General features: G+C 41.3%; 1 protein-coding gene across 3 annotated transcripts in view; it reads right to left on the bottom strand.

Moving 5' to 3' along the window:
* Nucleotides 1-22,479, bottom strand: part of RAPGEF4 (Rap guanine nucleotide exchange factor 4) — a 336,825-nt gene that overhangs the window by 247,519 nt on the left and 66,827 nt on the right. For all 3 annotated transcript variants that reach the window (XM_056110137.1, XM_056110139.1, XM_056110136.1), the window contains exon 4: nucleotides 12,488-12,634. In XM_056110137.1, the coding sequence (XP_055966112.1) occupies nucleotides 12,488-12,634 (147 nt within the window). The remainder of the gene's footprint in view (nucleotides 1-12,487; nucleotides 12,635-22,479) is intronic.

The following is a 22,479-nucleotide window of genomic DNA, read 5'->3' as shown; positions in this document are numbered from 1 at the left end:
ATTTATTATAGTTTCCAATAATTTTTAAAGTGAAATTTTCAGAGTTTTTCATGTATATTATCATGTCATTTGTAAATAGCGAAAGTTTCACTTCTTTTCTAGCTTGAATCATATTTATTTGCCTAATTACCTAAGCTAGGACTTCTAATACTATAACAGAAAAAAAAATAATGGTGAGGGGCAGGAGCAATAGTTTAGAGGTATTGCCTTGTCTTGCATATGACCAATTCTGATTCAATCCCTTGCACCCCCACATAGCCCACTGAGCCTCCTAGGGGTGATCCCAGAGTACAGAAGCAGGTCTAAGTCCTGGTCACAGCCTGCTGTGGTCCAAAAACAAAAATAAAAAGAGAAAAGAAAAGGAATGGTGAAAGTGTATATCCCTGTCTTGTACCTGATCTTAGAGAAAAAGCATTCAGGTTTTCATCAGAGTATGATGTTTGCTGATTCATCAGAGTATGATGTATGGCGCCTTTACAATACTGAGGTATAGTCTTTGTAACCCCATTGTCCAGCTGGCTTTAGGGGTATTATTAAATGTGTATAGTTTGGTAGAAGTACAAAATGGAAAACACAAAATCAAACATCCATGAAAACCTATTTAAGTTCAATCATCTTGGAACTGGTTAAACATATTGTAAAGCGCTCTATTTAGAGAGGCAATGGATTTATAAATTAGAAATATTTATTTTAAAGCAGACTAAGGCAGGATCTCTTATTGCAAAGAATTTGTCCTGAGCCTGAAATCTGCTTTCCCCCTAATGATTACTTTTTCACAGAAATAAAAAAACACAAAACCACACAAACAAACCAGTTTCTGTATACCAAAGGCAAAGGATTAATAGCCACATGAAAATTCTTTTTTTCTTTCCAGTCTCATTGTTACCAGTTCTGTAAAGAAACATTAAACTTAGTGGAGATCTGAGAAGTGCCCCATAGGAGAGAAATACGGGTATTTATATATAAAATGTTCTGCTGCTGTAGAAAGGAGAATATTTATTTAATATATGCATAAAATTTTCTGATGCTGATCCTCAAAAATTTCCTTCATCTTTGAGGAATAATAGACCATTTTTTGTATTATTATTAAAAAGCTATGGGTCCCCCAACCCACTTTCTTCTCCAGAAAAAGAACATACACAAGAAAACTCAGAGGCATGTGGGTTTCTCCTAAATTCTCAAGGGCTCAGGAGTCCCAGGTGAGAAGTAGCAGTTATAGATCGACACTCCTCTTTTCTGATGCTTTATACATAGAGCCACCTGCCCACACACAAAATAATGTCAGAAACCTAACATTTGGGTCTCAGCCTAAATTTTCCCTAAGCAAACAAGAAACTCATTCTATCTCAAAGTTCCAATATCAACAGAATTATGGATACTTAAGTGTATCCTTGAGAAGAAGTCGGTGATAAAAGTAGTAGTAGAGATTTAATATGTAAAAAAGACAGTAATAATGCTCAACACTGTGTGGACAATAAAATTTCATCTTGTAACTGTAGTTATTATTCATGTCCAAATCTTTAATCAGATCTTGCTTCCTTAGGAAGATCATGACATGGGTTCCCCAAATGGGGTTCTTTAGGGGGGCTCACCATTTCTGCATCAGAGAAGGTAGAAGAGAAGCTTTGACTGCTTCTTAACACACACACACACATACACACACACACACGTTCTACCAGAACACAGACAGAAGCACTTTGTATCCTGGGCAGAAGGAATTTTTCCCCTAGCCACAGTCCAGTTAGCTTGATGGCAACAAGAGGCAGAAGGGGCCTTTCTCTGAAAACCATCCATCCTTGTCTGGACAGTAAATCCTCCAACCTCCAGCCCCTGGGGATACATCTCTTATGGCAGGTTAAGTATCACATCTGCCACTTGCATACAGCAAAAATGGTTCTTCAAAAAATCAAAACCTCTAAATACAGATACACATTTCAATTATACTTCACTTATCAATTCAAACATTTTGATATAGCTTTCATTATAAATATTTCCATGTATCCTCGTAGATAACCTCACAAAGCACTGAACAGCCCCCACCCTCCTCAAATAGGATGTCGTTATCACTGAAACAGAATCTCCAATGTGTCAGCAGAATGTTCCTATGAATGAAAGGAAGATTACATGAGGAAACGTGACACAAACTTGTAAAGAACAAACATATTATTCAACCTGAAAGCCTGTCCGGTATGTGCAGGTGGAGTGGAGTGCTTCTACTGGCTGGAACGCAGAATGCTCAGGCTGGCCTGCCCAGCAGCCCCCATTTGGGGCGCTCTGAGAAGCCACTAACCTTGGTAAGAACAGTGGTTGTGGGTCTTGAAAATTCTGTTGAGGTAAGACTGACTATATGCATCAAAACCATCAACAGTAACACTATTATAAATGTGGCCTAAATGTCAATAATTAAAACTAAAAATAAGTAATATGGGAGGGTGAGAAATTACTGCTAGTTATGTCCATTTGCTAGATATTTAGGCTTCTTCTTTGGCCTAGAAAGGGCCCACACAAGAAGAAATTTTAAATATGTCACCAGGTAACTCTAATGTAGAACTAGTTTCAAGAATTGTAATTAGTACCTGATACCGTTTCCCCACCACCGCCACAAAAAAAAAAAAAAAAAAAAAAAAAAAAAAAAAAAAAAACCAACCTTGTCTTTTGATCTATCTGGAGAAATTATGTACTTCTGCCTTCCACTTCATCCTTCACATTCACACACATAATCCATGTGTCTGCCTTCTGGAATGTGCCAACCAAAAAGGTGGGGTTGGGGGTAGGCTCTTTCTGTGAACTGAGGTGCCCAAATCAACAGCCACCATTTATCTGAACCACTCCTAACAATGACATCTAGGCAGGTTCTGGGTAAAGTAACCTTTGTTTTACAGTTAGCACAGTGATCCTGGGGCTGAAAGAGCTTTCTAAAATAATCTTCCAGGGTCTGGAGCGATAGTACAGGGGGTAGGGCATTTGCCTTGCACACAGCTGACCCAGGTTCAATGCCCGGCATCCCATATGGTCCCCTAAGCACTGCCAGGAGTAATTCCTGCATGCACAGCCAGGAGTAACCCCTGAGCATCGCTGAGTGTGACCCAAAAAGAAAAAAAAAATAAAATAACCTTCCAGCAGAGTTAGTAGGATTGACCCAGGAACAGATCTATCTTTTAGGCCAGCAAGTTTGAGCACTGCAGGGGCCTCGAGAGGGTCTGCCCTGCATCTCTGGGTCTGGGATAGACAGCTAGAAACCCCAGGGTCAGCAAGAGAAACACTGCAGAAATCCTGAGTGGTGGCCACTGGCTTTCCTGCCATTCCTTCCCCAGCCACATACCCTGCCCCAGTGACTCTGCCCTCACCCCACTGTGGCCAGGACACCGCGCGGGAATGGAATCTGGCCTGAAGAGAACAGGAAAGTCCCATGACCACAGGGCTTCCTGCACATAAAGAGCTTAACACCCTCCCCCCAATCCCTGCCACGAGTTTTTTCTGAAACTCTCAAGTTCTGAATGTTTTTCTTCCCAGACAGGCAGCAGCTGCCTTTGTCCAGTGGGATCCATGAAGCCCTGAGGGAGGATTTCTCTAGCTCCTTTAGTAAAAAAAACAAAAACAAAGTTGGGCATTTGGAAAAGATGCACATGGCATGATGAGAGAACAGACAGGACCCCAACCAGCCACTCTAGGGACCTGCACTGGGGCCCATGGCATGCCTGGAAAAGTTTCCCCTAGTGTGGAGACCCCGGGATCAGTGCACTGGGATGAGGCAGCTTCAAATGCAGTAACTGGGTTAACTGACTCCCCAACACTTAAGACGAGGCTGAAAAATCAGCTTCAGCAGCCACACAAGGATTCAGAACCAGAGATTAAATGATAGCCCAGCAGCCCAGGTGGAAAGGAATTCCTCCCTTTCCACCCCCCTATAGTACTTTCTCCTGCCTGTTTGCTCCACTAGACCGGACACTGAAGACAGTGAAGGTGTGTTCTGTACCTCCACAGGGTGGGAACCAAGTACAACTGCCATTGGAAAGGACAGAAGCTTAAGAGAGAAGCTTTTTCGATGGCATGAATTAACATCAATGAAAGTGGAGGCTGGACACCCTTCTGCAGGCACACAGCCCGGAGGTGAGCCCCGACTGAAGATCCGAGTGTGGGGGTGAGGTGTCAACAGCTCGCTGGCAACTGCATGGCCCAGGCAGGCATGTACGAATCTCTGCTAAGAGCAATTCCTGAAAGGTCTGAGTAGCTGACTGTCACACCTGAAATGTCACCCAAAGTACCAGCTAGGCAGGAAAGACGACAGCTTCCAGCTCTGCCCAGTGGCATCTGGGCATTGCTGGCACTTGCCAACCCCGTCTTCATCTATTCAGACCCCCGATCATCCTCTGAGAAATAGTGAAATCACAGCTTGCACAGTCAGTAGAATTTCAAGTCATCAATAATGTAGGAGAAATTTCCGCAAACACTGAGGGCTGTGTACAGTCGATGAGCTTAAGGTAAGACATCTACTGGAGTCCAGGGTGTAAAATTCCATCACTATCTGTCTGTTTCTTGGCCCCAAATTTATATCTAATAAATGCCACCAGAGAGAGAGATATACATTCTATTTAAATACTACACATATACATTTAATTGGACCAATGAAACTTCTGAGTTATAAATACCCATCTTTATCTCCTAGAAACCTATTTATGATCATAATGCTAAACAAAAACATCTTTCACTATCAGAAAAAGATGAGCCACACTCCCCACCCCTACCACACAAACACACACACCCCTCCCCACACACAAATGAAAAGGAAATCAAATTATGTCTGTGCCCTGGTACATATTTAGGTCTGGTGGAACATAATTAGAAAAGCCAGAGATGCTTGAGAGAATAATCTCTCAAACCAAAATGTGAACTCTGACAGCACCATTTCCCCACCCAAGAATAAAGACCAAGATCGTTTCTGACCTTGCAGGGCACACACGTCCTTCTTCTGCCTCAGAGTCCTCAGACATCCAGCAAGTGACTGTCCTTTGGGAGGGAGGCAATATGCACCTTCATCGCCGATAATGCCCTGTGTGTTTCTATTACAGTAAAGAGGATCCCAGTTCAGAGAAAAGAAACAAGTGCTAGGGATGTCAGGGCAGCTGAGGCAGCTCGGGCAGTAGGAAAAAAAAGTCCTACATATACATATATCTATATGTACACTTCACTTGAGTTGCTTCCTAGTAACTTCACTCTCTTCCTTTCCCAATTTCACTTCAACATTCCTGGACAGAGGAGGGAGACCCCGGCGTAGACACAGATCCAAGTCGTCAGAGCAGGCTTCCGCTTGGTTGGAAAGAATCAGAATGGAGAGGAGAGAGGCGCACAAACCAGCCAACAGGATGTGTGTGGCTGGAGTTCCTGGCATGAAGTCTTGGCTTTCAAGTTTATTTTTGGATGTATTTTTCTTAGTCCTTTGATGCAATTTTCTGGCCTGGGAAGTAACCCTAGAATACAAGTTCCAGAGCTGCTGAAAAGTCAGCTTCTGACCTGGGAGAAAGCAGGTCCCGGGGGCTCTTGAGCTCCAGTTAATCCTCACAGAAAGGTGTGGCTCCCTGAGCAATAACTGGCAGACCAGGGGCTGCGTGTCTGAGGCTGGGCTGTGCGGTCCTACATCAGCCCCCACAGCTGCCACACACTGACCTGCAATGCTGGTTCACGGTGCTAGCCTGACCTGAATGCAGATGTGAATTATTTGCTCTTGAAAAAATAGAATGAAACCCACCAAGGCCTCCTGAGAGTTCTAAGTTCTGGGCTTTTGTGATTTACGCATCTGGCCTTACTTATCTGACAATCTGACAGATAGAAACATCAAACCTATTCAAGCAGGAACTAAGGTCTCCAAAAGGCACCACATTTTAATACGGCGTTTACAGCCTATCAGTAGAGACCAGGCTGCTGTTGTTTCAGTGCTTCCTGTCTCATGGGGACTTGCAGGATTACTAATGGAGAGCACCTTTTTCTTCCTATTAGTTCAAAAGAGGCAGTAAATAGAAACAACCAAAAAGCTTTTCAGTCCCAAGCTACCAACAAATCTGAGAGAAGAAATCAAACACACACCAAAAATGTAGGGAATAGAGAGATGTAAAAACACTTCAGCAATATTCCTGACTCTTAGAAAGAGCCCTCTTTACAAGCTGCATGCCTTTCCTTACGCAGAAGTATGCACTTTATTTCTTATTTTTACCATTCAGAGCTTTTGTTTGCTTTTAGTTTGGGGGCCACACCCAGTAGTGCTCAGGGCCTATTCCTAGCTCTGTGCTCTGGGGACCCTGTGATGCTGGGATCAAATCCAGACCTCCTACTGATTCCATAAGTTGAGTTCTACCTGTCTCCCACCCTATCACTCAGTTTTAATCCCCAAAAGCACAAAATAGATTTTCAGTCAGATAACAATGCTTACAGAAGCCACGCACACATTCTAGGATATAAATTCTACTGCACCAATCATTACCTTTGATATATACTGGTGCTCTGTGACCAGTAATTTGCCCAGCAAAGGATAAAATCCATTGCCTACTGACTTGTGTCAAGAAGTTTCTTGGAATCACAGCTTGGAAGACACTTCTATTGTGACAGAAAACAAGCTAAAAATAATGTTTTCATCTTTAAAGGCTAGTTTTAGTGCTGTCTTTAAACTTTCAAATAATGTATGCGTAAATATATAGTTTTGCTTTAAACAAAATTGCAGATAATAAAGGAGAGTTTTCACCCAGAGTGATATGTTCATGGAACTGGTATGAAAGTAACCAGGGAAAAGGCCACTAGATCCGCGACTTTAGAGTAGTGCCTGCCCCTCTAACATGGGGCTCTAAACACTGCAGATCCTGAACCTCTTCCAATTTCATGTACTTGGCGCATTCCATGTAAAGCTTCTCCAAGCTGAAAGTGTCCTTCTAGCAACACACTAGAAAATTAGGAAGAGGGGGCCAGCGTGATAGTATAGTAGCGAGGGTGTTTGCCTTGCACTCAGACAACCCGGGTTTAGAATTCCAGCAGCCCATATGAACCCACCAGGATTAATTCCTAAGTGGAGAGTTCGGGGTAACTCTTGAGAACCATCAGGTTTGCCGCAAAACAAAAAATAAAAAACAAGAAGAAAAAAAATCAGAAAGAATAATGATTTAAAAAAATATATTATTTTGACCCTGGAAACCTCCTTACACTATAACACAGAGAAGAAATTAATGGAATTGGACAGCAACTCAGTTCATTAATAATTATGAATACCCATAATTTTGGGTCAAATATTAATAATTGACATCAAACTCCCAAGTCAACATTTAACTACTTTGCCATCCGACCTTCTTTCTAAGGATATACAAAACCACTTGTGTCAAAAACTTAAATAACTGTCTCAAGAATTTAAAATGTTCCCTTTTTCTCTCTTCCTCTCTGTATAAGTGAAAAATAAAATATTCAGTACTCTAGTAAATATATTATTAAATTCTAATATCAAAGAGACGTGAAGTGAGTAAAAAATTACTAATCAATAAATTTACTGTAATTCATTTAAGCTTAGAAAATATGACCTGACATTAAGATTGAGAAACCCAAGACCCTCATATCTGACCATAAATTCTCAACTAAAACATGAAATGGGAGGGAAAAAGGAAGTAAGTTTTAAAAAAAATACAGGGTACAAAATAAATTTTATCATTCTTTTATCTTTGTTGTATTTAGAAAAGTATTTACATTTGAGTTATTTATTGAGGAAAATATTGACAATTCTGTTCAAATTTTCTACTTTTAAAAAACAAATTTAACTCTAGATGCTATTTATCTGACTTAGAACAGATAATATAAAACAAAGATATCTGGGGTGTGATTGAATAGGATTACAAATTTCACATGTAATCTCTGAACAATATCTACAGAGAGTCTAAGAAATTTGGCTTTGGTAAGAAAAAAAAGTAAAATTTCCTGGTTCTATGTTTCCATTAAATCTTCAAGTGTGTGGTTAGACTGTATCAGTTGTTAGTGATTACAGAACTATAATTTTTATAGTTAGAATAACTCATAATCCTGGTCTCCATATTTTATTCTTCAGTCACTTTAAGAGTCATTACGGGAGGGGCCAGAGAGAACACTGACAGCTACTGCACATACTTTGCATGGGGAAGGGCAGGCTGCTCCCCCGTTTCCATAGGCCCCCTATGGGTAAGATAAGAAGGCAATGAACATTTGTGGCATACACACACACACACACACATACATATATATACACATATATGAAGATTAATATTCACAGTCAGGGAAGACAGGGGCTAGGAGGACTGGCCAGTGGTTGGAATCAACCACAAGTATGTGGAAGGGTTAAGAGTAGTTAAGATAGAGAAGGGACCAGTATAACAATAATAGCTATAATAGCTGGAAATGATTATGTTGGACAAGAACTGAGTGGTACAAGTAGGTAAAGGGATATTTCTGATAACCTTTCAGTATCTGTATTGCAAGCCACAATGCCCAAAAGGGTGGGGGGGGGGGGGGAGAGAGAGAGAGAGAGAGAGAGAGAGAGAGAGAGAGAGAGGGAGAGAGAGAGAGAGAGAGAGATGAAAAGCACCTGCCATAGAGGCAGGCTGCTGAGGGGTGAGGGATGAGGGAGTGATGGAAGGGAAACTGGGGACACTGGTGTGCTGGGAAATGTACACTGGTGGAGAGGTGAGTGTTGTATGACTGAAACCTAATCATGAACAGCTTTGTAAAGATCTATCTCACAGTGATTCAATAAAAAAAATTTTTTTAAGTTTAATTTTACACCCCCGAAAGAAAAAATTCTGAGTACCATTATAAAACAAAGTTAATAAATTTTCTCTTTGAGTCAGTAAAAAAGAAAAAAGAAGGTAATGAGAAATATAAGTTTCATCATATAAAAGCCCACTGTGACACTCCTCAAAAGTAAACAAATGAGATGCACATACAAACTTACATGACTCAGATGATCATAGGTCTAAGTTTGATTTTAGATCATGGGTCTAAGTTTGATCCCACTCTACTCTGACTTATGACCCATGTCCTCACCTATACCTGACACTGAGTCCCTTATCTTGCTGAGGACAAAAAGAAGACTTAATCAATTCACTGTTTTGTTGTCTCCTGTCCTTTCATGTTTGGATCATGCTTCTCCATGAATCCTGAAACTATAATCCTTCCCTACTAAATCTTTTGCTTCCTACAAAAGATTATGAGATATAACTTAAATTTTCAGATCTAACTTACATTTCAGGTGAAACTATGAGCTTTTAACTTTGCTAGTGGATAAATTTACCAGTCATAAGTTATAATTTATTATTATATATAGCAAGAGATATTATTTACCTGAATGGCTGAGTTTTAAGCCATGCTACCTGACATAATAAAGCAGTAGGTTTCCTGGTTATCAAATATTTTCCTATCCGATGAGTGCTATGTATGCCTTCAATGGATCACTTATATTTAATTCTAGAAATAAAAGTATTCAGTGATGATGATTTGATATACTCTGAAATAAAACTGACTGGCAGTCTTTTTTTTTCTATACCCACCAAGAACAACAACAGCTATATCCATACCTTATACATAAAAGACATTCAATATTTGTTGAAGAAATGGAATAAATAGAAATTGAGTCTTTTTATTCAGAAGGTACTTTAAATTTTTAAAATTTCTAAAGATAACTCTGGGCTGCATATGCACAATCATGGCCATTAACAAAGTTCTAATTAAAGATGTTGCAGAGTGGAACTTCATGTACTCACTGCAGTTGGTTAAAACATTGACTGGCCTCCTGATCTGCATCCTGCTCTGCACTGAGCGGTAAGAAAGGGTTAATAAAGTATCTGGCTCTTTCTCACTATGAGATTCCAGTCTCCACAAGAAAAGGTCAAACAAAAAATTCGATCCATTCTTTTCACTTTTCACTTACATTCCTGCATGGTAGGATAGGGGGTAGTGGAGATCTGAAATCTTTTGTGAGCCTCCTCGGATAAGCTGAACCCTCTGAGCTGGAACACATGGGGCCAGCTTTGGGGCAGCAAGAACAGCCCTGTACAGCCTTTGTTAAAAACATTCTGGTTAAAAACATTCTGAGATAAAATGTACTCAGATACCATCTGACCAAGGGATCAGACTGAGCGTCATCAGCAATGAGGCTCCCAGACCTTCCAAGCCTCCTGACGTGTCAGCATCACCTTTGACATTTTCCTGCCCAAATGTTCAACATGATGTCATCAAGCACTCAGCCCTTGCTTCCATTTACAACAAAACCATGCAGAGGTACAAGAAAAACCGCATGAGAAAATGATCGTGCAAATCTTGAACCTGGGAGAGAGGCAGGGCTTCAGGGTGGGGGGGGGGGTATGACAGGGAGAGAAAGAGAAGGGGGTGGGGAGGAAGGGAGGGAGGGAGAGGGAAAGGGAGGGAGAAAGAGACTGAGAGAGAGAGAGAGAGAGAGAGAGAGAGAGAGAGAGAGAAACTCAGACATGACTGTCCAATGCAAGATGGTTCTGTACTTAAGCCTGGTTTTAAGCAACAGAACTGTTAAAGGACTATATAGAACAGGCAGATAAACTTGAGCTGTGCACAAGGTTTCAGATAAAATTAGAAAAGTATTTGTTTGTTCTGTAGGGGAAATCATAGTAGTATGGGTCTGAAGTAGAAAATTCTTTACTTCAAGAGAGAAATAGTGAATGTTTAGGATAAAATGCCATGATGACTATCACTGACATCAAATTCATTTGAGAAAGAAAGATAAAGATGAGGCAAATACAGTTAAATGCTAACTGCTGAACAAAGTTCAGGTATGTGTGTTCATTGTCTTGTTCTTTCCAATTTTTTGTATGCTTGGAATTTTTTTTTTTTTTGGCTTTTTGGGTCACACCCAGTGAAGCACAGGGATTACTTCTGGCAGTGCTCATGGCACCATATGGAATGCTGGGGATCAAACCCAGTTTGACCGCATATAAGGCAAACACTGTACCGGCTACACTGTCGTTCCAGCCCCCTGTTAGGAAATGTTTTTAACAAATCTTTTTAATGAACACAGACAACAACTTCTCAGGGACTTCCTTCCCAGCTCTGAAGGCTCCTAATTAAAAAGAAATTTTTAATGTCTCCCACAAACCTCCTTCTATCAGCAAGTTGAAAAAGTCAGTTATTCACAGACCAAAAAAAAAAAAAAAAGAGGCAGGGACAATGACACACAGCACAGAGGGGAATTGTTAACCAGTTTTCCAAAATTTCCTTTCTGGGGAAAGACTTTTCCATGTGCCTTTTTAAAGGAGAGATCCAAAAACTGACTTATTTGCCTCCAGTGTGGTCCCTTTTAATTGACAGAAAACCTCTCTGCACACCTCAAGCAACCCCACTCCAGCTTTTCCTTCCTAAAACTAGCTTTTGTCTCTGAACTTGTTGGAGCAGTGGGAGCTCTTTAATATTTTCTGAGAGAAACATTTCAAACAAGTAACGACGCAATTTATTCGCTGCCATCTAGAATGAAAGTAACAGGTTTCACCGCCAAGATCTTCCGAGGCTTTGCGGGACTTTTAAGGCGAAGCATCACTCACTCACCTGCAGCTCGGCGCCCCAAATACATCTGTCATTTGTTTGGCTCTGGAGGAAACGATTTGATTACACAAAAATTCTCTTTAGATCAAATTTAAAATCTTAGCTGTACTGGGACAAGGAGTGAAGCCTGCCAGCTTGATGGGCCAGCACTTGGGACATACTGAGCCAAGGACAAAGATAAGGAATCACTACAGGTTCAAATCAGAAATCAGAAGACTGAAGAACTGAAAGGAATGTGGGCAAAAGATGCAAGGCTTGGCTGGGATGTCCGAAGCACTCCATTTGTCATCGTTGCATCTAAGATGGTTTATTTCCCCCTTCTTATCAGCAAGGGACCCCCAAAGAGCACCAGAATACAGCAGTAAATGAGAAAAGCCCCCAAGCCCAGGGGCCTTCAGCCACTGCTAGGCCACCAAAGCTTTGGGTATTTGGCACACAACTAGATGTCTTTATGTCCTTCTTTTCCCACACCTTATCACCAGGCACGTCCTTTTGAAAAGCATTCAAATGAGGCAGATGTTAACCCCATTCATTCCACTTTTCTAGGGAACATGTCAATGATGATTTTTAAAATGCAAAAGAAAATGTCAAAGTATTTTGTTCCCTGGTTAAGAATACATCTGTGGAATTGGAGGGAGGAAATACATAAAACACTCTATGGTCATTCAAGAAATAATTATAAGGTATGTCAAACTACAGAAAATTGAGCAAGCACTAAATTTAAAAGAAAAAGTGGGGGGGATGTCTTGTGTCAAAATGGCTTTTTCACTCACTCATTTCAAAAACAAGTTTTGAAAATTAAATTCCATCCACCAGCTCAGAACAGAACACATTAAGGCTGGAGCGTAATGCCATTATCCACGTGGCAGCTCCCTTTCTCTCTTGCAACTCTATTAATTGACGGAGAAGCCTGGGGGCTTACCTCCCATAGTGCCTTGAAGTCCTTCTGCTCGATGCGCAGCAGCTCACTGCTCTCCCGAGTAACGATGGTCGCATGGCGGGGAGTGTTGTCCAGAATGGACTCTCCAAAGGCAGTTCCAATTCCCAGAGTGCAGATGGTCACGGCATCCTGAGAATCCCCAAAACCAGTCATCAGAAAATTAAACGTTTCACAGATGGGGGAGATATCTTTTTTTCGAATTGCAGTATAATCTGAACATGATAAAACACTCATCTGAACAGCACAGTTCAACAGTTTAGACAAACATACACACCCCTCTGATCACCAGACAAATCAAGACACAGAACACCTCTGTCACCCTTGAAGTCCCCTTATGTCCTTTCATGACCCTCCTTTCAGAGGAAATCAGTGTCCTGACAGCCAATTTTAGAACTTCAAATTCAAAGAATTCAGGCAATAAAACCTCTTTGATGTCTGATTTCTTTTATTGGGGAGGGGGTTTGGAGGTGGGAGTTATTGAGCCACACTTGACTGTGCTCAGGGATTATTCCCAGATCTATGCTCAGGGGTCACTCCTGGCTGTGCTCGAGAAACCATTTGTATGTGGTACCAGGTACTGAACTGGGATCAGCTGCTTTCAAGGCAAGCACCTTAACCCTCATAGCATCTCTCGAGTTCCAATGTTCAATATCAAATCTCTAAGATTGATCCATCCCATTGCAGGGCTCACTAGTGGTTTTGGTTTGGGTTTTACTATTGAGTAGTTTTTTGTTGCATGAATATGTCACAATCTGCCTATCTATTCTCCTCTAGGTGGGCATTTGGGTTGCATTTAGTTTGAAAATATAATAAATAAAGGTGCTAGCAGTAATCTTACCATGTCTTCTGAGGACAAGGTTTTTATATGACTACTATCTACTTTAAGAGAAAAAGGGAAAACCTTTGGAAAGCAAAGCTTTTGGCTTTTGTGTTTGAGAGTGTGTGTGTGTGTGTGTGTGTGTGTGTGTGAGAGAGAGAGAGAGAGAGAGAGAGAGAGAGAGAGAGAAACAGAGACAGAGAGATGAGAGACAGAGAAACAGAGACAGAGAAAGAAAGAGGCAGGGACAGAGACAGAGATAATTACAATATTTATAGCATGGACTGAAGATATAGCACAGTGGACGGGTGTTTGCCTGGCAAATGACCGTTTGATCCCTGGAACCCTATATGGTCCCCAGAGCCCACCAGGAATGATTCTTGAGTGTAGAACCAGGCGTAAGCCCTGAGCACCACCAGGGTTGGCCCAGAACAAAAGAGACAAAAATTCAAAACATGGTTTATGGGAAATTATTAGAGGAATGCTATTACATCAGAGTGTCCTAAAGAGATGAGGAGACGGAGCGTCAGCTTGGTTCATTCTGCACAGTCTTCCCTGACAACAGATAATGCAACCAGATTCCAGCCAGCACTCTCTGACTCTCTGACTTCCAAACTCTGTATCATGCTGCCTCCTGCAGCCACTCCAGAGTAAAAGCAGCATCCAAGGAAGTGGACTATAGCTGCCTTTTTTAAAAAGCCGTGAATCAGTCAAGCAGAATATCCAAAAGTAACCTGGAGAATGCATGTAAGATTAGACTGGAAAACACATGTAAGAGATTACTAGGATGGTAATGATTACTAGTACCTCACAGAGGAGTCAGTCCATTGTTTTTACGCAGTGAAAGTTAATCTTCAGTAATTCTTCCTTCATCTTACTAAAATACGTACGCTTACTGTAACTAAAAGAAATATTGCCATATATACATTCCCTTTTTCTGCATCTTGCCTATAAAACCATCTTTTGGAGATATGAACAGTTAAATCCTACAAGTCACACAATCCTACATTATAACCAGCAACTCATATATAAGAAATACTGCAGAAGGGGATTAATATTCTTTTATGGTCTATGCTCTTCGATGTATTTTTCCTTGTTTTAACTCTAAACGCTTTGACTCACAAAATGCAATCAATTCATTTAATTAAAAATTGACACATTTTTATAACCTTCTACTTAAATTGTTATTTTCAAATGTTAGCTATATAAATTACAAGTTAGTGTCTGTTTTCTACATAGAAGACTTAACCTCATACTTAAAACAAATGTGATCTTTGTCAACTAAATTTAAGATGCAGCATCTTAGAAATTTATGGATTAGTGTTTACTAATTTTTAAATAAAGTCATAATCAGGATGACAAATTAAAAATTAAAAGGCTGTGAATCAATGATTTTACAGTTCCTTAAGGTACACTAAAAAAAAAAAAGATTTCCTCTTTGCATGCAACATTGGTGATAACACTTGGATTTAATCCAAACTAGTTTCAAGTAATGCAAAAAGTCCCATGAAATTACGTGGACATTAATTTTGCAGGACATTATCAACTAAGAGAGATACACAAGGGTAGTCCTCTAAGTTACAAAATACAGTTTTCTTTTCATGCATCTAATACACGATAATAGGAAAATGTTATTAAGATCAAGTTAGGAGCTCGGTAATCACATTACTAAAACAAATGCCCATAAGAATCCAGTTCCTTGAACCATAGCAAATTGCCTCTGCACTGATATTACCATATAAAATTGTGCTCAGGAGAATAAAATCAATACCATCTCAGAAAAATAAAGAAACATCAGCAAAAATTTCAGAACAGCCTGCTAATACATTTTCCACAAAGGCAGCTACAAACAGATCCTGTCAGGAAAACATCCCCAGAACTGAAATATCAATAGCCAATAAGTTAAGCATCGTTGAGGAATAAAAACACAGACATTAAGATAAATCACAAACTTCCACAATTCTCTGGAATATCATCAGATTCCCATGAGAAGTCCAATAGCCTACTTCAGGGGCCAAAATGATAGTTCAGCAGGTAGGTCATTTGCCTTCCAAATGTGTATCCTACCCTGGTTCAATCTCCAGCATCCCATATTGTTCCCTGACCACCATAAGGAGTCATTCTTTTTTTTTTTTTTTTTGCCTTTTAGGTCACACCTAGCAATGCTCAGGGGTCACTCCTGGCTCTTCACTCAGAAATTACTCCTGGTAGTGCTTGAGGGACCATATGAGATGCCAGGGATAGAACCTGGGTCAGCAGTGTGCAAGGCAAACACCCTACCCACTGTGCTATCGCTTCGGCCCACAAGGAGTCATTCTTGAATGCAGGGTCAGGAGTTAACTCCTGAGTTAACCTCTGAGTATTTGGTGTGGCCCCAAAATAAAACCCAATATCCTACTTCATGTTTCTATTATTTGAGACCTTCTGAGAGAACTTTTTAAAACTAATTCTCCTTTCTAGGGTAAATTCTACTTCATGTTTTAAATATTGAGAGGGTTGGATAAATGTGACTCCAGTCACCATCCACACAACTTAAATATCAAAGGTTACCTTCAAAGTTCCATGCAAATGAACAATGAAGACCAGTTATTCCTGAGCTACTATAGATTTTTATGAACTAAACAAGCAATCTCCTTCTCAACAACCCCACCTATCCCTGACACATGGAGCTTTGATAAGATACACTGGCTGAGAAAGCCTCAGTGAGCCTGTCCTTTGACTAGTGAGTGACTCCTGCAGTAGAACAAAATACTGTAATGATTCCTGGATTGATATTACCCAAACTCATAAAGTTTAGATATGTTACTATTCCCAATTGCTCTTCTCAGTGTAGTTCCCTGTGTTAGGGGCCCTGCAAGAAGCTGTCACACACATTTTCAGGCTTTAACAGAAATGATTAATCCCTCCTAAGTTTCCTCCTTCATCCCCAACTCATCACGCTGAAGGAAGGAGATACAAAGATACCAGTTCTGATCTCAGAATGAGGGTTATAAAACCTTACTAGCTAGTAGTGCTACCTGCAAATTGAAACTTGCTTTCAGCAGACTCAGTATTTTTTCCCTATCTGAATGAACTGAAGAAATAAGGATTGGAGGCACTGAGATCAGTGAACCCAGGGAAAATAAAATTCCTACAGAAAAAGAACGCTTTTCACTCTAGACACTAGTCACTACCTTAATCACCCATGGGTGACGGACATTGTTTGCTTCTGAATTGTAGGCAGGTCCTTGCAACATGCTTAGAAAATAATTACCAAGAAGAGAGACTTATATTCAAATGTTCTCTCATGTAGCATGACCAGTATAGACAGCTCAAGTACATACCTTGAAAGACAAAATCAATGTGAACAAGAAGAATGTGAATCAATGTGACAGAAACCATCTTGTTTGGATCCACACTTGGTTCTAATCATATTCTTGTAGGTCAGAATTCCAATTCTAAAATCATATAGCTGTGCTTAAAGCATAGGCTTGAGACTATAACATAACTATCTCATGGACACTTAACTTCTAGAGATCTCATTTCTCAAGTCGTATTTAAGAGGGATTATTCAACAACTTGTCTCTTTCTCATATGCAGAGTAATGTTCAGTAATGTAGAGTAATGCTTGTAGAGTAATTCAGAGAGACCACCGGAAAAAACAATATTTACAGAGACTGAGGAAAGCAGTTGGGAAATGCAAAACATTAACAGGAGCAAAGGAATGTCCTATTTTTCAATAAGATGGCAATTCATTCTGAGAAGCTTTCAGATACATAAACAGAAGATCTAAAAAACGTGTAAGTCTTTGATGTAGGCAGGTGGATTTATCAGAGGGTGCCAGAGTCCTGCCATATGCCCAGCCTCCATCCCATACCCCCACAGTCAAGGTCGTTTGTAGTTTTCCAGACATTTCTCACATTCAGGCATGGCTTCCTCCCTTGACACCTATAGTGCCATGCCTGAGAGCAGAGTGCTGGGCAGTTAAAAGCATCAAGGTGCAGTCTCCATCCAAGATGCAGGGTGCAGGAGGTTCCTAACCTTTGCAGCCTCTCCACTCTTGCAGGACTGAGCCCCCTCATACTGGAAACCCTCAGGGCCACATACTTTGTTGGCTTTCCTTCCTCCCTTGTCTAACCTCCTCATTCCCTTACAACACAACCGGGGGCCAGATTCCCAAACGTCACTTGCAACCAAATCCTTGCCTCTAGGATTTCTCTGAGAAATCCAGATCCAGAGTTTCTGACAGCTCTGGAACTTCTCAATAGGGGTAGGAACTGGCTTATCTCTCACGGCCTACAACCAAGCACCTGAGAGGTTCAGTATCTCTAGGATGACCCATGGGAAGATTTCAGTGTATTTGTAAAGTGTGTTTCCTGTGGGATTTTCAAAAAGAAGGAATTACATAGAGTATATCACTGACGGGCCATCTGGTTTCTTCCTCCCAACAAACCCTGAACCTCCTCAACTGTGTTTCCACCTGGTCACTCCTATACCTACCTCTAATTCACTTACTTGCTCATTACCCTTCAGCATGGAGATCATCTTGAACATCAGGATAAATGGGATGAGTGTGTCTGTGTGTGGTTTGGTTAGGTGTGTTGTGTTTTTATAGTGTGTGTGTGTGTGTGTGAGGTATATGTTGTACTGTGTGGTGTGCATAAGGAGGGTTCCTTTGCAGGTGAATGCCCGTCCCAGCTGTCTTGACTGTAACCTTCGCAACTGTTCTATGAGGCCATCTATTTAAGCTGCTTGTAACACTAGTGGACTCTACAGAAATGCTCACCATGTTGTGAATGCAGGTTCCCCCCACTATTCAGAAGTAGAAGACCCCCATAAAACCTTTCAAAAACCAAAATGGCATAAAGTGAGGACACAATTACCATCATTTGTACAGAAACCTTTCTGAGCATTTCAAGACGTCACAGCCTACTCCCAAATCATATAAAATGACACAGAAAACAGAGCAACACTAACACGTAGTGAATGCAGGAATGCTGGGATACACAGCTGGCAAGAATCAGCATGGGCAAGAAGCTGCCAAATGTAGCGTGCCTCAGTGGCAGCTAATGGGAACACAGACCACTAAGTTCACTCTGTGCCTTTGGTCCAAAAGAAAAAAAGAAATCCTTTTCTGACTACTTAGTCTTTCCTAAAAGCAAAGCCACCTAATGTCAACTTTGAAAGACTGGGGCTATCTAAATTATTGCCTGTTGTACTAAAACAATCCTGCAGCATCAGTATCATTACTGCTACTTTACGGGTTTAGGAAAATGAGGCTCAAAGATGTTCAGCAATTTGCCCACGAATGGGGCTCCTAAGTGGATGAGTTGAGACTCGAAACTGTCAAATTACCGCTCCAAATGCTCCTTAAATTGTCCTGACATTTAAATACCTCTCGCTGAAGCTCGGTAGGGAAAATCTCTTAGAGTATTAATGTAACCCAGACACATTCTCTTTTCAGTCAGCAAGTCCACAGACTGCCTGTGAACCGACCAAGTCTGAGTCACCAGGAAGAAATATAAAATGTTCACTGCTGCTCTACCTCTACCCGAGTGCTGCTCCTTTCTAGTCCGGATATTGGGGACCACCTAATTTCCACGAGGGGATCACGTTCCCTCAGACTGAGCACTTTAGGAGAGAAGGGAACAAACCACCAGCCCAAACTCAACCTGCTATTCCACCTCTCCATAGGAACCCTTCACCCTAGGCAAATTCAGCCCTGGTGGGAGGAAATGCCATGGGCCCCTCCTAATCTCCAGGTTCTCCTCTTCTGCCTGCTGGGCACTGAACCAGGCACTGGTACCAGACAGTACCACGAGACAGGGGATGTCTGGTACAATGGCTCATCAATGGTGCTATTAATGGTGTCAAGGCAGACAAAGGACCTGGGGCAAAGGACTCTGCCTTGGAGACCCCAAAGCTATTCGCTTGATGCTTCAGGGAAAGTTCTCTGGAGGTAGCATAGTGAGAAGATGTCAGGCCTTGGAAACAGAGAAGTGAAATTCACCTCAGTGCTCACTAGCCTTGTGACTCTGGGTACAGGACCCCAACATCCTCATTGGTGACATGAACACAATCCGTTTTTTTTTTTAATTTTCCCTTTTCTTTTGTTTTTGGGCCACACCTGCAATGTTCAGGGCTTACTCTGGGCTCCACACTCAGGGATCACTCCTGGGATCAGGGGACGATACTGAGGGCCAAGGATCAAACCCAGGTAGGCCATGTACAAAGCAAGCACCTTTATCTATCGCTCCAGCCCCAAGCACAATCTTTCTTATAAGATAACCAGGAGGATTCAATATGAGTAAAATAACATTATACATAGAGTGCTGGATGCTTTGTGGTACACAGGAGGTGCTATGGGACTTAATTATTTCTGACTTAGCCCTTTTTTTTATATATATCTTTAGGTTGTTTATGATGCTAAGAAGAAATGGATTTTGTATTTAGTGATGGGAAGAGGGGCCATGTCCCAGTGCTGCTCAAGGCTAACTCTTGGATCTATGCTCAGAGATCACACATGGCAGGGCGCCAGGGACCACACAGGGCATCAGGGATCGAACCTGGCTTGCCAGGCAAGTACCCTACCTAAGTGCTATCCCTTGGGCCCGAGTTTTCCATTATTTAAATGACAGAGAATCACTATATTCATTTTGTGTTAAGCTTCAATTAGTGACAGCTTTTCAACACTTATATCCCAAGTTTCTCTGTCCCCAGTCTGGATGTCAAGTGGTTTGAATGATCTGCAAAACACTTCAGCCCTCTAGGGGAGCCTGTGTTCAAAGGAATCCTTCTGACAATCCTGCTGTAAATCAAAGAATCCTTTTGTACTGCAACTAATCACCCCTTAATTTATCTGCTTTGTATGACTGAATTATGTTGCACTGGGTTTACTTGAAGCGGCCATTCTCATAGGAGGCATTTTATTTGTCTGTTTCATCATAAACACGGCACTAGGATGAACACGGGAATGGTGGAGAGACAGCCGCTGACAATGAGTCCTGGTAGCCAAGCTCAGTAGCTCATGCCTTGCAAATGTGAATAAACAGCTGCCACGTCTAACTTTCACAAATCGCAGGTGTTCTGATGAAATTTTAAATAAGTAACAATCAGTACTCTAGACATAAGAATCTCTGCGGTAACATTCAGGTTACTTTAATTGATCTGTGACTTCAAGGGGCATTGGCTCCCTTTACTTTGCAGCAGTTAGTCTTTTCACTTTAATTAATGTTCCAGAAGAATGCAATGCCTCAGAATCTATTTTTTTGTTTGGGAATATATATCCAATTATCCCTCAAGGAATAAGTAAGTTCTTTGAGCTTGGAGAACCTGAAACACAGGTTCTTTCAAAGCAAGTATCTTGACAATGTTACTTCAAGCATACTTGTTGTTACGTTGGGGAGTGCCTAAGTTTATTTCATAAGCTTGAATTTAGAACTGGAATTTACTAAATACTCCAAATCCTTTTAAAAATAAAAATCTAATGGAGCCTAATCTCCTGAGTTTTATCGACACATTATCTGTATATGCCATCAAAAGGATTGTTGATTTGTTTCTTGCCAACACACAAAGGCAAACTCCTTCTAACCCAAATGTGGCTTTTTTTCTTCCCGAAAAGGCATGATTTGTTGCTCCCAGAGCCTTTTTCTGGAACTGGAGTGTTGACAAGAGGTCAGGGTAAACTGTGGGAATGTTCCATGAAAATGGGGCAGTGGTACATTTTCGTACCTGAGGCTTTTAGGAGGGGCAGCTCCGTTTCAAGGGACAGTTGGTCTGTCCTGTGCTCTGGTTTAGCCCTGCACTCACCCAAGCAGAGTGCCAACAGAACTAGCATTACCTAGATGCATTATGGGTACTTCATACACTGCTTCTTACACAACAGGACCTGAGCACAGACAAACGGTGAGAGATGACAGACCAGCCACATGGACAGGATGCTTTTCATTAAAGCTCTTTAAGCTCCACACAGATGCTCAGAAACTATCACCTGATTAGGGCAACGTTCTTCTTCTGAACATAGTGGGGTGAAACGATGGAAGACCCAGGCAGAGAGACAAGGATGGGGAAATAGAGGCAGCCATATGATGGGCAACCCTGTCTATCCTTTGGGTTACACACACAGGAACAAAACACTAAAATACATGTTTGCTGAGGAAAGAGAGGGTAAGTAAAAGCACATGACTTCTGAATGAAAATCTATAAGAGATCATTTTCGCAAAACCTGAACCCCAAATAGTTAGGGAATTGCACAGGAGAGGAGAGAGGTCTGAGACAGTGAGGGCCAAAGCCCAGCGAAGTGCAGGCTCCTCTGATCTCATGAAATGGCTGAACAAATAATGTTCAACTTGCTCTTTGCAATAAGTGTTTCCTGCTTTTTAATCCATTCTCACACTGCCCTCTTGTGATAACATGAAAGCACTACATTGCAACTAACAGCATTCCACTGTGGGAGCTGACTTTTCTTTCACCAATAGTAATTTTAAAAAGAAAAAACAATACAAAACAAAGAAACGCAGGAACTATTAAAAAAATTTTAATTGAAAAGAACAGGGGTCAGGGATAAAACATAGGGGTTAAGACATATGACAGACCTAGTTCAATCCCTGGGCAGTACATATCGTCTCGAGACCCATGCCCAGACAGGGGGTGAGCCTGAACACCAGTGAGTGGCAAAATAATTAATAATAATAATAATAATAATAATAATAATAAACCACTGTCCACTGTCCTCCCGTTGTTCAATGATTTGCTCGAGCAGGCATCGGTAACATCTCTATTGTGAGACTTGTTACTGTTTTTGGCATATCGAATCTGTCACGGGTAGTTTGCCAGGCTTTGCCATGCAGGTGCGATACTCTCGGTAGCTTGCCGGGCTCTCTGAGAAGGGAGGAGGAATTGAACCGGGGTTGGCCCAGGTCGGCCACGTGCAAGGCAAATGCCCTACACACTGTGCTATCGCTCCAACCTCGCTCATTTCAGCAGCACATATACTAAAAATAAAAATAATAATAATAATGATTTTTTTTTTTGCTTTTTGGGTCACACCCAGCGATGCTCAGGGGTTACTCCTGGCTCATGCACTCAGAAATTGCTCCTGGCGGTGCTCAGGGGGCCATACGGGATGCTGGGAATCGAACCTGTGCTGGCCATGTTGGCTGCATGCTAAGCAAACGCC

The sequence above is a fragment of the Sorex fumeus genome, unplaced genomic scaffold, assembly GCF_029834395.1.
Source record: "Sorex fumeus unplaced genomic scaffold, SorFum_2.1 ptg000009l, whole genome shotgun sequence".
Taxonomy (NCBI): Eukaryota; Metazoa; Chordata; class Mammalia; order Eulipotyphla; family Soricidae; genus Sorex; species Sorex fumeus.
Note: the sequence above shows the minus strand (reverse complement) of the source record. Positions and strands in the feature narration are given on the sequence as shown.